General features: G+C 48.8%; 1 protein-coding gene across 2 annotated transcripts in view; it reads left to right on the top strand.

Annotated features, from left to right (window-relative positions):
• The window catches only part of LOC105539521 (chromosome unknown open reading frame, human C20orf96), a 20806-nt gene extending 6174 nt beyond the window's left edge, over positions 1–14632 (top strand). For both annotated transcript variants that reach the window (XM_011979832.1, XM_011979833.1), the window contains exons 4-11: positions 1608–1726; positions 6203–6361; positions 6933–7032; positions 7977–8134; positions 8215–8316; positions 8483–8569; positions 9273–9391; positions 14254–14632. In XM_011979832.1, coding sequence (XP_011835222.1) covers positions 1608–1726; positions 6203–6361; positions 6933–7032; positions 7977–8134; positions 8215–8316; positions 8483–8569; positions 9273–9391; positions 14254–14314 — 905 coding nt within the window. In that variant the 3' untranslated portion in view covers positions 14315–14632. The remainder of the gene's footprint in view (positions 1–1607; positions 1727–6202; positions 6362–6932; positions 7033–7976; positions 8135–8214; positions 8317–8482; positions 8570–9272; positions 9392–14253) is intronic.
• The last annotated feature ends 159 nt before the right edge of the window (positions 14633–14791 follow it).

The following is a 14791-nucleotide window of genomic DNA, read 5'->3' as shown; positions in this document are numbered from 1 at the left end:
AAAAAAAAAAAAAAAAAATTAATATAGGTAATCTTATGTTCTCTTAAATAATAAAAGTAATTTATACATATTTAATAAGAGTGTCTTAAACCTTTCAAGTTAAATCTAAATCAAAATCCCACTTACACTTGTAAAATTAGAATCACAAGATTAACCTATGAATCATTCTATCTCTTATACAATACAACTAAAAACTGGATATGTACAGGTAATTTATAAATTAAACACAAAATTAATTTACTTAATCGTCTCCATAGTTAATGCCACCATTTCTCAAGATGAAGGACATTGATCTATTAAAGAGATTAATATCTTTCCCAGATGAGCTGGGTTGTACCTGAAGCAGGGATTTCGGTGGCGACTGAGAGTAGAGCTGGATCCACCTGGGTGATTTGTCTCATGTCATTGCATGACAGGCGGAGAGGAAACAGGGATTCTAAGAATATGCCCCCCAGATGCCTATACTCCCTATCTGGCAGAACCACAGCTCTTAGAGTGTTTCAGAGACAGCCAGTTGGAGTTTTGCATAGCCGCTGTGCCTTTGTCTGGTGTCGAGGTCCCACTTCTCAGGTCACCAGAAGTAAGAGTAACAACTGGTAATGTGTATCCAGCACTGAATATGCATCAGGCACTATTCCGAATACCTTTAAGGTATAGTAACTTCTTCTTTCATCTTCATGAAGACCCTACGAGGTAGGCATGATGATTATTCCCATTTTATAGGTGGACGAATGGAGGGACACAGAGGTCATTTGACTTGCTCAGGGTCACACAGCTAATAGAAGGCAGAGCCTGGATTTTTTAAAATTTTATTTTTATGATTATATATATATATTTTTTAAGATGGAGTCTCTGTCTGTCACCCAGGCTGGAGTGTGATCTCGCACCACTGCAGCCTCCACCTCCTGAGTTCAAACGATTCTCTTGCCTCAGCTTCCCAAGTAGCTGGGATTACAGGCGCCCACCATTATGTCCATCTAATTTGTTGTATTTTTAGTAGAGACAGGGTTTCACCATGTTGGTGGGGCTCGTCTTGAACTCTTGACCACAGGTGATCCTCCCGCCTTGGCCTCCCAAAGTGTTGAGATTACAGGCGTGAGCCACCCTGCCTGGCCAAGAGCCTGGATTTAAACTTAGACTGTCTGGCTCATTAGTTCTTGTTCTTAACCCCTACCCCATCAGGCCTTCTGTCAGCCAGGTTGGTGGGACAGCAGGGATTTGGATTCAGGCCTGCTAGACTCTGGTCTTTCTGCTGTCCTGTGCTGCAGCAGCTACTGGAAAGACACAAGGAGTGGGAGTTCCCGACTCTCTTTCTGACTGGACAGTTGGGAGCGGGGTTCCTGGCTGCCCCGCCCTCCCCTCTGCCCATGCTCATAGTTACTTCTTTCACATGGGCTTGTCGCTCCCTTATATCGAGGCCCAGAGTAGGTCCTGGGAGCTTAATGAAGGGTGTGAATTTCACTGTCAGTCTAGTGTCACATTATAAGGCAGCCAGAGGGTGGAGCTGGGGCCTGGCCTGCCTCTCATTAAAGGTGCGCTCCCGGGAACCTGGCCTCAGGCCTGCCTGTACCCTCACTCTCTCCCTGTCCTTTCCTGTCTACCCCTAGTGTTCCACTGCAAGCCCACTAGAGTGGTGACAAGCTACCAGCCGAAGAATCCACGAGAACTACATAGAAGGCAGAAGTTGGACCCTGGGAAGATGCAGGCCAAAATCCAGTTAATGAAGGTATGAGGCACATCTTCCCTGGACACTGGGCCCAGGGCGGGGACGGGGATGATGGCTCTAGCAAACATGTGCTGAGAACTTTGTGGGTGCCAGACTTGACTCATTTCTTCCTCACAGGAACCATGCGAGCACGCTTATCCTCGTTCCTATTTTACAAACCGGGAAACTGAGGTGCAGGGAGATAAATGACATGCACCAGGTCACACAGTCAGGAAATGGCCGGATCAGGGGTCAAAGCCAGTTATACAAAGCATTTGCTGTTCTGTTTAAGACTCAAGAAATTATCAGAATTGCTTGTTATTTTGTTGCATTAGGAACAGGATCTAGTGGCTTCTTTATCTTAAAATTTCCAGTAACTTGGCTGGGTGTGGTGGCTCATGCCTGTAATCCCAGCACTTTGGGAGGTCTAGGTGGGTGGATCATTTGAGGTCAGAGTTCGAGACCAGCCTGGCCAACATGGTAAAACCCCATTTCTACTCAAACTACAAAAATTAGCTGGGTGTGGTGGCACACACCTGTAGTTCCAGCTACTCAGGAGGCTGAGGCAGGAGACTCGCTTGAACCTGGGAGGCAGAGGTTGCAATGAGCTGAGATGGTGCCACTGCACTCCAACCTGGAGGACAGAGTGAGACTCCATCTCAAAAAAAAAAAAAAACAAAATATAACAAAAATTCCAGTAAATTAAACTTTCATACAGTGTACTTTGAAGCAAGCCTTAGAAACTGACAATTAAAATTTTCACATCAATCGATACAATTGTAGGTAATTAATTTCCTTGCTATACATTGTTTTATGGCTTCTGGAATTATCTGAACAATGTTTCAAAGTATTTGAAATGCCTAGAGGAAAACAAGTCCTTAGCATACATAGCAGAAAGTAAAATACTAAGTATTATAAAGACTACAAAATACTATAGAATAATTCTTCAAGAAAGTTTCTAATAGCTCAATGAACAATGACTACTATATAAAGAACAAGGGAAAATATAATTTGCTTTGAAACTTTTTTTTCCCCTTTAACCTTTTATCTTGCAAAATGGTTTAGAGGTGGCCCAGTATTCTTAAAGGAGGAACTCATATTTCTGTTATTTTTATTTTTTTTGAGACAGAGTTTCACTCTGTCGCCCAGGCTGGAGTGCAGTGGCAAGATCTCAGGTCACTGCAACCTCCACCTCCCAGGTTTGAGCAAGTCTCCTGCCTCAGCCGCCTGAGTTGCTGGGATTACAGGTGCCCACCACCACACCCAGCTAATTTTTTATATTGTTAGTAGAGACGGGGTTTCACCATGTTGGCCAGGCTGGTCTCCAACTCCTGACCTCAGGTGATCTGCCCGCCTTGGCCTCCCAAAGTGCTGGGATTACAGGTGTGAGCCACTGTGCCCGGCCATTTCTGTTATTTTTATCCTAACTTTAGAGGGGTTTATGTGTTTTTGATTGATATAAAAGCTGAACCTGGACAATTTGGCTCTAAAACTTGTGCTCCTAACCAGTCCAGTTCTTAATACTGTCTCTTACCATCTTTCATTCATTTAGTGAATCAACAAATATTGATTGAGCACCTACCATGTGCCAGGTTCTGTTCTGAGTGGGAGGATTCACCAGTGATGTGGCCTCTGATCTTAGGGAACTTACATTCTATTGGATGGGGGAGACTGACAATCAACAAGAGAAAGATATTTGAAGTGATGATAAGAGCGAAAGAGAAGCCTAAGAATAAGGTTGGGGGCTAGAGGCACGGAGGAGAGTGTGGCAGTAATTGTTTTAGGTAGGGTGCTAATGAGAGGCTGCTAAGGTGGGTGACATTTGAACTGAAACCCTAGTGCTGCTGTTTCAGTGGGCCCAGGACTTGGAGAATAATGTTTTTCACAAGATACTTCTGGGTATTTTGGTCTGGTGATGTGGAGACAAGATAGTGGAGTGGCTAGGAGCCTGGACTTCAAGGATGACAGCTCTGCTATGTGTGACCTTGGATAAGTCACTGAATTTAATCCTTAGTATCCACATTGATTGATTGAGACAGGGTCTCGCTGTGTCATCCAGGCTGGAGTGCAGTGGCATGATCATGGCTCACTGCAGCCTGGACTTTCCAAGCCCAAGTGATCCTCCCACCTCAGCCTCTGAGAGTAGCTGGGACTGTAGGCATGCACTACCATGCCCAGCTAATTTTTGTAGAGATGGGATCTCCCTTTGTTGCCCAGGCTCTAATTCCTGGGCTCAAGTAGTCCTTCTACCTTCCTCTTCCAAAGTGCTGGGATTACAGGTGTGAACCACTGTGCCTGAGTGCTGTCCGCTTTTGTAAAGTTGGCCTAATAATAGTGCCCATCTCTTAGGGTTGCTGTGAGGGTGATGTGCTGATGTGCTGCAGTGCATATGAAGTGCTTAGCACAGTATCAGCCGCATAGTAAGCACTCAATACATTGGCATGATTACTGTTATATGAGAAATAAAGGAGCTGAGGAGTAGGAAGGGGTAGTTTTTAGTAAAGGATAGAGAAATGAGGAAGAACAGGAATAAATAAAAGAGCAAATATTTATGGCAGGGGTAGAGGGTTAGAGCCAGAAGTATCACCTGTTGTTCACTGAGTGCATATGAGTGCACTCTCACTAAGCAGCTTGATTGTAAATTTCATCTCATTTATTTATTTATTCTTTGTTTTTTTTAAAGACAGGGTCTTGCTCTGTCACCTAGGCTGAAGTGCAATGGCACAATCATAGCTCACTGCAGCAGTAAACTCCTGGGCTCAAGAGATTCTCCTGCCTCAGCCTCCCAAGTAGCTAGGACTATAGGTGCACACCACCATGCCCAGCTAACATTTTAATTTTTTTAAAATTTTATTTATTTATTTACTTACTTTTTGAGACAAGTTCTTGCTCTGTTACCCGGACTGGAGTGTGGTGGCACAATCTCAACACTGCAGCCTCGATCTTCTCGGCTCAAACATTCCTCCCACCTCAGCCTCCTGAGTAGCTAGGACTGTGGGCGTACACCACCACGCCCAGCTAATTTTGTTTATTTTTTGTAGACATGAGGTCTCACTATGTTGCCCAGGCTGGTCTTGAACTCCTGGCCTTGAGTGATCTTCCCACCTGGGCCTCCCAAATTGTTGGGATTACAGGCGTGAGCCACCGCACCTGTCCAATCTCATTTATATTTTACGGCAGTTCTCTAAAACAGGTATTAGTTTCCCTACCTTTAGAATGAATATAAGGAGGCTCTGAAACATTAACTAACTTGCCCAGATTCTTTTAGATGGTAAGTGGCTGAGCTGGGATTTGAACCAAGGTGTGTCTAGGTTCAACATCCAAGTCTTAGTCACTACGTGGTTCAGCCATGCCTTGCAGTTTTAAGGCTACGCAGTTCTTGTTTTAGCATAGTGGAAAGACAGACATTGGGACTCAGAAGTCTGGCTTTCCGGTTCCAACCCTGCCACTTCTTGACTGTGTGACACTGGGCAAGTCATTAAACTCTCTGAGCCTCCACTTAATCAGCAACACAGAGTTAGTAAATGTAGAGCTGTTGGCAGGTGAACCGATACCATGTGCCACATGCGGAGCAACGCATGGCAACTGGCCTGGCATGTAGAGGGCCCTCAGCAATTGTTATTGTTACTGTAGATTTTATGCACCTGCTGGGTGTAATCTTAGGGGAGTCACTTAACTCTCAGACCCTCCTTGTTCCATAGGGGGCTGTTATGTGAAATGAGAGTACTCATTAGCTCCACGGCCTGCCAGGAAATGCTGACGTTTATCATCCACTTTGCCTCCCCTGCTTCTCCTCTAGACATGGTGGTCGCTCTGCCACCTTCTTACCTACCTGGGGCGTTTGTTACTATTGTTGGGATGGAATCTTCCTCTGTCACCCAGGCTGGAGTGCAGTGGCACGATCTCAGCTCACTGCAACCTCCGCCTTCCAGGTTCAAGCGATTCTCCTGCCTCAGCACCCCCAGTAGCTGGGATTACAGGCATGCGCCTCCACGCTCGGCTAAGTTTTGTATTGTTAGTAGAGACGGAGTTTCACCATGTTGGTCAGGCTGGTCTCGAACTCCTGACCTCGTGATCGGCCCACCTTGGCCTCCCAAAGTGCTGGAATTACAGATGTGAGCCACCCTGCCCGGCCCTTATTATTATTTATATATTTCATTGATTCTGAGAAGCCATTGATATTAAGGCACATCTTTATTTACCCACTAATAATGTATTTGTTGATTATATGGTGACACGCCACCAACTGTAAGATGCAGCCGCACCTCAAGGATGTGAAATGATGGGTACACGTGCGTTTCCGAAGGGAGGAGAGTCCCGGAGCTCCCGGGCGGCGCAGACAATGGGGAACCGCCGCCCAGCTTGGGCCGCATTTACCAGCAGAAGGCCGCAAGGGGGCGGGAGTCTGGCGGGGTTGGGGCGGCGGTCCACGGGCTTTTGGGGACTCCGGCCGGGCAGGGCGCAGCGCCGCCTCTCTACTCTTCCCTCCGCCCGCAGATGATGCTCAGGAACGGGAGGACCGCTCTGCGAGAGCTCCAAAGCCATGAGAACTTCCTCACCAAGCTCAACGAGGAGCTGATCGAGACTATCCAGGACATGGAGAACAGCACGACCCTGAACGTGCGGGCCCTGCTGCAGCAGCAGGACATCCTAGCGGTGAGACCCGCGCCTCTGCCCTCGGTGCCGGCAGTGCCCGCGGCATCCACCCGCCCTCCTTCCCTCCCTCCACGTGCTCGTGCGCCCTCTCCTGCCCTTCCCTGCCCATTGCACATGCCGCTTCCTCCAACTGGAAGACGCATTTCTTCAACTTCACTCCCCTCACCTGGGCTTTGCAAGAGGACCGAGATGGGAGTTTCATCCCAACGCGCCAGCACTCACTGGCCAGGAGACTTTGAGTTAACTTTGCCTCCCTGAGCTCTGTGAAATGCGGCACAATAGCACCCGTCCCAGAGGGGGTTTACCTGGCACGTATTGTACCCGTGCAAGAGGTAGCTGCTACCACCACCAGCATTTGCAAACACCTCTACGTGTAATAGCAAGCGATCTGTATGTATTTATATAGTCCTTACAACAATCCTAAGGGTGGACTCTGTTATTGTCCCGATTAGCCTCTGGTCAGGTTTCTGGGAGTGAGGTTGGGATTCGGGACTCCTCTGAGGAAGTGCTGGGTGGCCGCTTCTGAGAGCCAGCAGAGCCTGTGGGTGAGTTGACCCCACCCCTCCCACAGACCATCATCGACATCTTGGAGTATTCAAACAAGAAGAGGCTGCAGCAATTGAAGTCTGAGCTTCAGGAGTGGGAAGAAAAGCAGAAATGCAAGATGAGCTGTAAGAATCCCTGGGCGAATTCCGTGACCCTCCCCGTGGCACCTTGGGGAAGTTAGCAGCACAGCATTCATCTTGTACTTGCCATTCAGAAACCCTCAGCCCCATCGTCTCTCTTCTAGGCAGATGGGAAGGCTAAGATACAGAGCGAATAGTCTACTTACCCAGCACTTAGGTCTTTCCAGGCCCCATGTCTGGGTCTCTACCAATGTCTGCATTGTTACAGGCACACACCCAGTCATTGCAACTACCTGGAGGCAGGGAAGCTGTCCTTTTTACAGGGGAGGAAACTGAGACTAAGAGAGGTGAAGTAGCTTGTGGAAGGCTTTATAGCTAGGAGCCAGAATCCAACTCTAGCCTGGCTCCGTTTCCTGCCAAGGTCCTTCTGGGAGTCAGTGGCTGGGCTAGAACCTAGGTCTCCTGGCTTCCATCCTGCCTGGCCTGTGGTTCCTTTTCCCTGAGCAGACTACACAGCTGCTGAGCAGAGGGGCAGTGGATCAGGCAACCCCAGACATTGGGGATCTCTCTCTGGAGGAAGACAGGATAGACTTTGTCTTAATCCTGCCATGGGTTGTGTCTTGGGAGCCACTGTCACCCCATCTGCCTGGTCTCACTTCCTTGAGTGTGTCTCTGAGGAGACTGAAGTCTGGAGAGGGACAGTCTTGGTGAGGGCCACACTGCAAGTCAGTGGCAGAGTGGGGAGCAGTCTAGGGATCGTGCACCAATTCCCTTCCTTTTTCCTACCCAGCATTGCCTCTTCTCCTGCAGGGGTGGAAAACCCTCTAGAGCCTTATCTTTTAACCACCTCCCTGCCCTGTGTGAGCTCGCCTCAGCCCAGACCCCAGTTATTGGCCAAGGAGACCTTGCCTCCTGGGCCTCCTGGGGCCCAGGTGCTTGAGGGAAGGTCTTGCCTCCTCTCCCTGCCGACCTCCCTAACCCCTCCCCAGCTCTAGAGCAGCAGGCGGAGCAGCTGAATGCTAAGATTGAGAAGACCCAGGAGGAAGTGAACTTCCTGAGCACTTACATGGACCATGAGTATTCCATCAAGTCTGTCCAGATCTCCACCCTTGTGCGCCAGCTGCAGCAGGATAAGGACAGTCAGCAGGTGGGGGACCCCCTGCCCCTCCCCCACCAGACTGTGTGGGAGTCCGGGCTGGTGGCCAACACCCTTCTGCTGGATCCCAGGATGAGCTGGATGACCTCAGTGAGATGCGCAGAAAGGTCCTGGAATCCTTGTCTGACAAGATTCAGAAGAAGAAGAAAAAAATTCTGAGTTCTGTGGTGGCAGTGAGTAGCCAGTTGCTGTGTGGGAGGCGGGGGATCCAGGTCCCACTCCCACCCCCTCTTCTTCCCCATCCTCTGCCTCCAGGCCCACTGCAGCCCTATTGCTCTCTACCATGTTTTGTTGCCCAGGAAGAGGCACCTGGGGGCCAGACCTCTTCTTCCTCCACAGAAAACCCAGCGTCCCTATGAGGAGGCTCTCCTACAGAAGATATGGGAAAGCCAGGACTTCCTGAAATGCATGCAAAGGTTCAGAGAAGTGCGTGGGCGAGGAAGGTGGTGGTCCCTGTAGGGCAGCAGTGGGTGGGCAGTCCCCACAGCCTGTGGGAATGGGTCAGGCTTCTCCTGATCTGGCACTCAGGAGGTCTCTAACTTTGGTGTTGGCCTGCCTCCTTGCCGGTGCCATTACTGTCACTTGTCTTTCATCTGGGAAGGTGATTGGCACCGACCTAGGCCTTGCCTTGTTAGCCTGCATCGCTGGCTATGAACCATTTGCAACATCATCAAGCATCACCTATTCAGCCATTAGCCACCTTGCATCTTTACCCCTTGCTTCTTGTCACTGCCCACCACCCATTATCAGTGTTAATGAACCACCATCACTGCCTTCTTGAATTAATTTTCATTATCTTGCCTCTTCATCGGTTTTTAATGTACATGCCCTTCGCTATCTCTGCCAGCCTCCATTTATTCCCATGATTGAGCATTCTCCGCCAGTTTGTAACCTGTCTCCATTCTCCATGATCCCTCACCTGTTTCAGCACCACTGAATATTGTCACTCACTTGGAAGCCAGCCCCACCCTGCATGGGGAGGTCCCCTCTCTGGAGTCCAGCAAGTCCCAATAACAGAGCCCATACCATTTCCCCAGATAGCTTTGCTCCTTGTTCATTTTGACCTTTCTCCCTTTGGTTGGGGCGCGTTTGGCTTCTCCCTTCTCCCCTGCTATGCCTTTCCTCTCAGTTTATTGACCAGTTTGAGGAGAACATGCCCGTATTAAGGGCCGAGGTGGAAGAGCTCCAAGCCCAGACCCGGGAACCCCGAGAGGTCGTGTTTGAGGATGTTCTGCTTCGGAGACCCAAGTATGTGATGTTTTTGCCACTGCTTCTTAAACCAGCCACACTCTGAGCTCACAGAGGCTCTCTGTTCTTGGGGAAGGCATCCTGGTGTGGATGGCAGAACCCTGTACAGGGAGGGAGGGGCCTAGGTTTCCGCCTTGGACCTGCCACTGACCAGGGGCAGATGTGACCTTTCCCATCTCTGCAGAGGCCTCCGATTCCCATCTGTACACAGCGGACTGGGTTGTGTAATCTCTAAGGGCTCTTCTAGTTCCCAGATTCCATGTATCAACCAAGTGGGTGCAGCCCTTCACTTCTGGGTTCTTGAGGAAGGCAGAGTTGAGTGGGGTGGTCGGCTTCAGGGAAGAATAGCCTGGAAGACACTCCACAAGGAGAGAAGGATGTCCTCTTCACTTGGCAGGTTTTTGGGCCCTAGAAACCAATTCTTTGCCTACCCTCCCTTGGGGCAAGCCCTCTGCGATTGGGTTGGGGGTCCCCCAGGCTTACCTCTCCATGATGACACCACAGGACCATGTGCGGCAGAGCCTAGCATTTGCAAATTCTTTAATTTTTCTTCTTCGTCTGTATCTGTCTCTCCCTCCTATCCTTTTCCTTCCTTCTACTCTCCTATTGCCATCTCTTCCTTTTCTTCTTTTTCTAAAAAAAAAAAACCCCAAAACAAAATGCTATTGGATTTATGAAGTGCCTCTGAATGCCAGGCACCGTGTGAATGAAAACAGTTCTCGGCCCTGCCCTCATGGAGCCAAAGAGGGAACTGTATGTGAGTCGATAATGAGCCACAAGTAACTGTGGAGTTGCAGCGGAGCCTGGAGCTGCAGAGTAGAGTACATGCCACTGTGAAAGTGACTCTTAGGGGCCGGGTGCGGTGGCTCACGCCTGTAATCTCAGCACTTTGGGAGGCCGAGGTGGGTGGATCATGAGGTCAGGAGTTCAAGACCAGCCTGGCCAAGTTGGTGAAACACCGTCTCTACTAAAAATACAAAAATTAGCCGGGCATGGTGGCGGGTGCCTGTAGTCCCAGCTGCTTGGGAGGCTGAGGCAGGAGAATTGCTTGAACCTGGAATGCAGAGGTTACAGTGAGCTGAGATTGTGCCACTGCATTCCAGTCTGAGCGACAGAGCGAGACTCCATCTAAAAAAAAAAAAAAAAAAAAAAAAAAAGTGACTCAGGACAGTGAGTCTGGGCAGTAAAGAAGGTTTTCCTGAGGATGTGACATTTGAACTGAGGCCTGAAGGATGCATAGAAACTCACTAGGCAAAGGAGACTGATGGGGGAGCTGAAGGAAGAGCAATTCTAAGGAGTGGTGCTAGGGTCTCTAGGGGATGTAATAAATAGTCACCTGTTGTCTTTACCTGAGCTCTGAACACAGTGAATGAGATTGAAAGAGGTAAGGTGCATGTGGGCCAGGTTATCACCTTTGTTTGGGTGAAGCTGATTTTAGAGACTGTGGCTTATATTTCTAGGCATGTTGGTCTCTGAATAGTGAACCCAGAATTAGGCAAATTGAACCACCCAGTTGTGGTGGAGCTGGACCCACGTGGAGCCAGGCCTTGGGGCAGAGAAGAGTGGAGTCCTTTTGGGTTGCTCGCTGCTGAGAGAGGAAGGGACTGGGCTCCCTGTGTCCCCTTCCTCTCCTCACACTCACCATTCCGGTGGTCATACCCCCTTTCCTAAAGCAGAATATGAAGGGGCAGAGAGAGGCCAGGAGCAATACACTCATGGATGCCCTTCCACACGGAAGGGAACACTAGGAGTAAAGAAGCAGATTTTCACTCCTAAAAAGTGGAAATGGCACGCTGTTAACCAGAGCGTCTCTAACTGGAACATGCCCAGGAAACACCTGGAGATCATGTTAAAAAGCAGATTCCAAGTCAGTAGGTCTCAGTTGGGCTCACGATTCTGCATTTCTTTCTTTTTTTCTTTTTTTTTTTTTTTTTTTGAGACAGAGTCTCACTCTGTCTCCCAGGCTGAAGTGCAGTGGCGCCATCTCAGCTCACTGCAACCTCCACCTCCTGGGTTCAAGTGATTCTCTTGTCTCAGCCTCCTGAGTAGCTGGGATTACAGGTGTGCACCACCATGCCTGGTTAATTTTTTTATCTTTAGTAGAGATGGGGTTTTACCATGTTTGCCAGGCTGGTCTCGAACTCCTGACCTCAAATGATCCACCTGCCTTGGCCTCCCAAAGTGCTGGGATTACAGATGTGAGCCACCATGCCCAGCCTGATTCTGCATTTCTAAGAAGCTCCCGGGTGATGCTTATGCTACTGCTCTATGAACCAACTACATGTTGAGCCTTGAGCTGTGAAGGAGCTGTGGTTGGAAGGAACTTGGCATTGACACGGAGCTGGTGAGGCCAGTGTGGTTGGAACGAAGAGTGACAGGGAGAGTGGCGGGAAGGGAGCAGGGCAACTCAGCCCCAGGGACCTCTGTGCAGTGCCCTATAGGGCCAGATTTTCTGCCTGATCCCAGAAGCAAAGGATCTTAAGCCACGTGGTGACATGATCAGATTTGTATTCCGAAAGAGTCAGTTTGAAAAGAGCATGGTGGGCTAGGTGTGGTGGCTCATGCCTGTAATCTCAGCATTTTGGCAGGCCAAGGTGGGAGGATTGCTTAAGTCCAGGAGTTCGAGACCAGCTTGGGCAACATGGTGAAACCCCATCTCTACAAAAAATACAAAAATTAGCCAGGCATGGTGGTGTGTGCCTGTAATCCCAGCTACACGGAAGGCTGAGGCAGGAGGATTGCTTGAGTCCTAGAGGCAGAGGTTGCAGTGTGCCAAGATGGTGCTACTGCACTCCGGCCTGCGTAATAGAGTAAGACTCTTTCTTAAAAGAAAATAAAAGAGCATGGGGATGAGATTGGCAAGGAGCCAGAGTGGCAGCTGGAATTCTACTGGGTGTGAGGGCAGTTGTCCAGGGGAACATGGGGAGTGGCCTGGCCAAGTGTGTGGCAGAAGAGGTGGGAGAAATAGATGGATTGGAGAAATATTTAGGAAGGCAAGAAGGACTTGTATGACTTGGGACGTACAGGAAAGGGAGATATCAAGAATAATCCCTGGGCTCCTGACTTTTGTAATGGAGTGGTGGTGGTGTCAAATGCAGAGATTGGGAAGGCTGGGATGGGGTGAGGGATGTGTATGTAGGCACAGTCAAAAGTTTACTTGGAGGCAGGCATGGTGGCTCACACCTGTAATCCCAGTGCTTTAGGAGGCTGAGGAAGAAGGATCGCTTGAGGCTGGGAGTTCGAGACCATGGGACAACATAGTGAGACCTCCATCTCTACAAAAAATAAAACAATTAGCCATATGTGGTGGCACATGCCTGTGATCCCAGCTATTTGGGAGGCAGGAGGATTGATTGAGGAGTTCCAGGCTACAGTGAGCTGTGATCGCACTACTGCATTCCAGCTTCAGTGACCGAGTGAGACCATGTCTCAAAACAAAACAAAAAACCATACAGTTGACTTGGACAGTAAGTTTGGTTTACATGAGGTATCAAGGTGGAGTCATTGGGTGGGCAATTGACAAGATAAGTGTAGACCTCAGAGGACAGATATTGGCTGGAAGTAGAAATTTAGGTGTTGCCAGCATAGAGATGCACTTTTTTATAAAACTATTATTATGAAAAATTTCAAATATAAAGAAAAGTAGAGAGAATGATACAATGAATAGCCAGTTTTGCCCATCTAGATTTAAAAATTGTTTTTTTTTTCCCATATTGGTTTCATATTCATTCTTTTTTTTTTTTTTTTTTGGTGAATGGTATTGTAAATTGCAAGTATCCTGACATTTCCTGCCTAAATACTTCATGTGTATCAGTAGATTATTGAAACTATGAGAGAGGATGGTCTCCTTGGAAGAGAGAAAGAATAAAAGAGAGTGTAATTCTTCAACCTCTTAAATATTTGTGCTGGTCCCTGCGATGGGGAATATATTGCTGATGGGAATCCATCTCTCTTGCTACTTTCATGGAAATAATAATGCCTGTCATTCACTGAACACTTATTATATGCTGGCATGGTCTCATTTAATCTTTCCACCAATAACTGAGGTTAGGATTTTTTTTTTTTTTTTTTTGAGACGGAGTCTTGCTTTGTCACCCAGGCTGGAGTGCAGTGGCGTGATCTCGGCTCACTGCAAGCTCCATCCACCTTCTGGGTTCATGCCATTCTCCTACCTCAGCCTCCCAAGTAGCTGGGACTACAGGCACCTACTACCATGCCCAGCTATTTTTTTTGTATTTTTAGTAGAGACGGAGTTTCACTGTGTTAGCCAGGATGGTCTTGATCTCCTGACCTAGTGATCCGCCCACCTCGGCCTCCCAAAGTGCTGAGATTACAGGCGTGAGCCACTGTGCTCAGCCAACTGAGGTTAGGATATTAAACCCATTTGACAGATGACGAAACTGAGGCTCACCTGGGGTCTGGCACTTCAAGAGTGCTTTTCACTTAAGTGCCAACTGAAGGAGTGAGGCTGGGAGAGTAGAAATAGCTTGCTCAAGGTGACACGGGGTCAAATTATCAAACCTGTCATCCTCACTCCAAAGACAGTGATTATCTTGAGGGCCCCCAGCATTTCAGAGCTGAGTTCCTGCTGCCTCTTGACCTCAGACTTGTCAGGGGAACATTCGTCCTGCCAAACTCATTTATTTTCCATTTTTGATGTGTGTGTGTGTGTGTGTGTGTGTGTTCATGCTTGTGTATGCACATTTGGGCTTTGAGGTCACAGATAGGTCACAGATTGTATTTTCGGATTGCCCCCCAACCCAAGTAAGTACCAGAGTTCTAAAGAGCAGGGCTCCCCTGAGCGGGTGCTCCCATACCCCCACCTCTGGTCTCTCATGGCCCTCTGTGCTGCCTCCCACCAGGTGCACCCCAGACATGGATGTCGTCCTCAACATTCCTGTGGAAGAGCCGCTACCCTTCTAGATGGCAGTGCCATGGGCTGCCCTCCCCTCCTGCTCTCTCCCCAGCACCTGGAGCCTTGGATCATTTACTTCCAGGACCGAGTCTCCATTCAGACCCTGATCTACAGTCTCCCTGCTCCCTGTGCCCTTCCTCCCTCTTTCTTCCCCTCCCTCCCTCCCTTTCTCCCTCCCTCTCTCCTTCCTTCCTCCTCTCCCTCCCTCCCTCCTTTCTCTCCTTCCTCTCTTCTTCCCTTCTTTCTGGTTGGTGCTGTTGGGCCAGGTGGGAATTTCCAGTTAAATCTGCTGTTCCTTTTTTACCGATAAAGCTGGATTGACATTTGCTTTTTTGCCAGTATCTTGGGGTCCCCAGCTGGGCCTTGCAGAAGATACGGTGGCAACGAACTTCGTCTTAAGATAAGGGGTGGGCAGCTGTGCTAACTGCATCTGGGGCTCAAAACTTCTCCAGAGGAAGTGCTGGAGCAACCCCCTGCCTGAGTCT

Source organism: Mandrillus leucophaeus, unplaced genomic scaffold, assembly GCF_000951045.1.
Source record: "Mandrillus leucophaeus isolate KB7577 unplaced genomic scaffold, Mleu.le_1.0 Scaffold206, whole genome shotgun sequence".
Classification (NCBI taxonomy): Eukaryota; Metazoa; Chordata; class Mammalia; order Primates; family Cercopithecidae; genus Mandrillus; species Mandrillus leucophaeus.
Note: the sequence above shows the minus strand (reverse complement) of the source record. Positions and strands in the feature narration are given on the sequence as shown.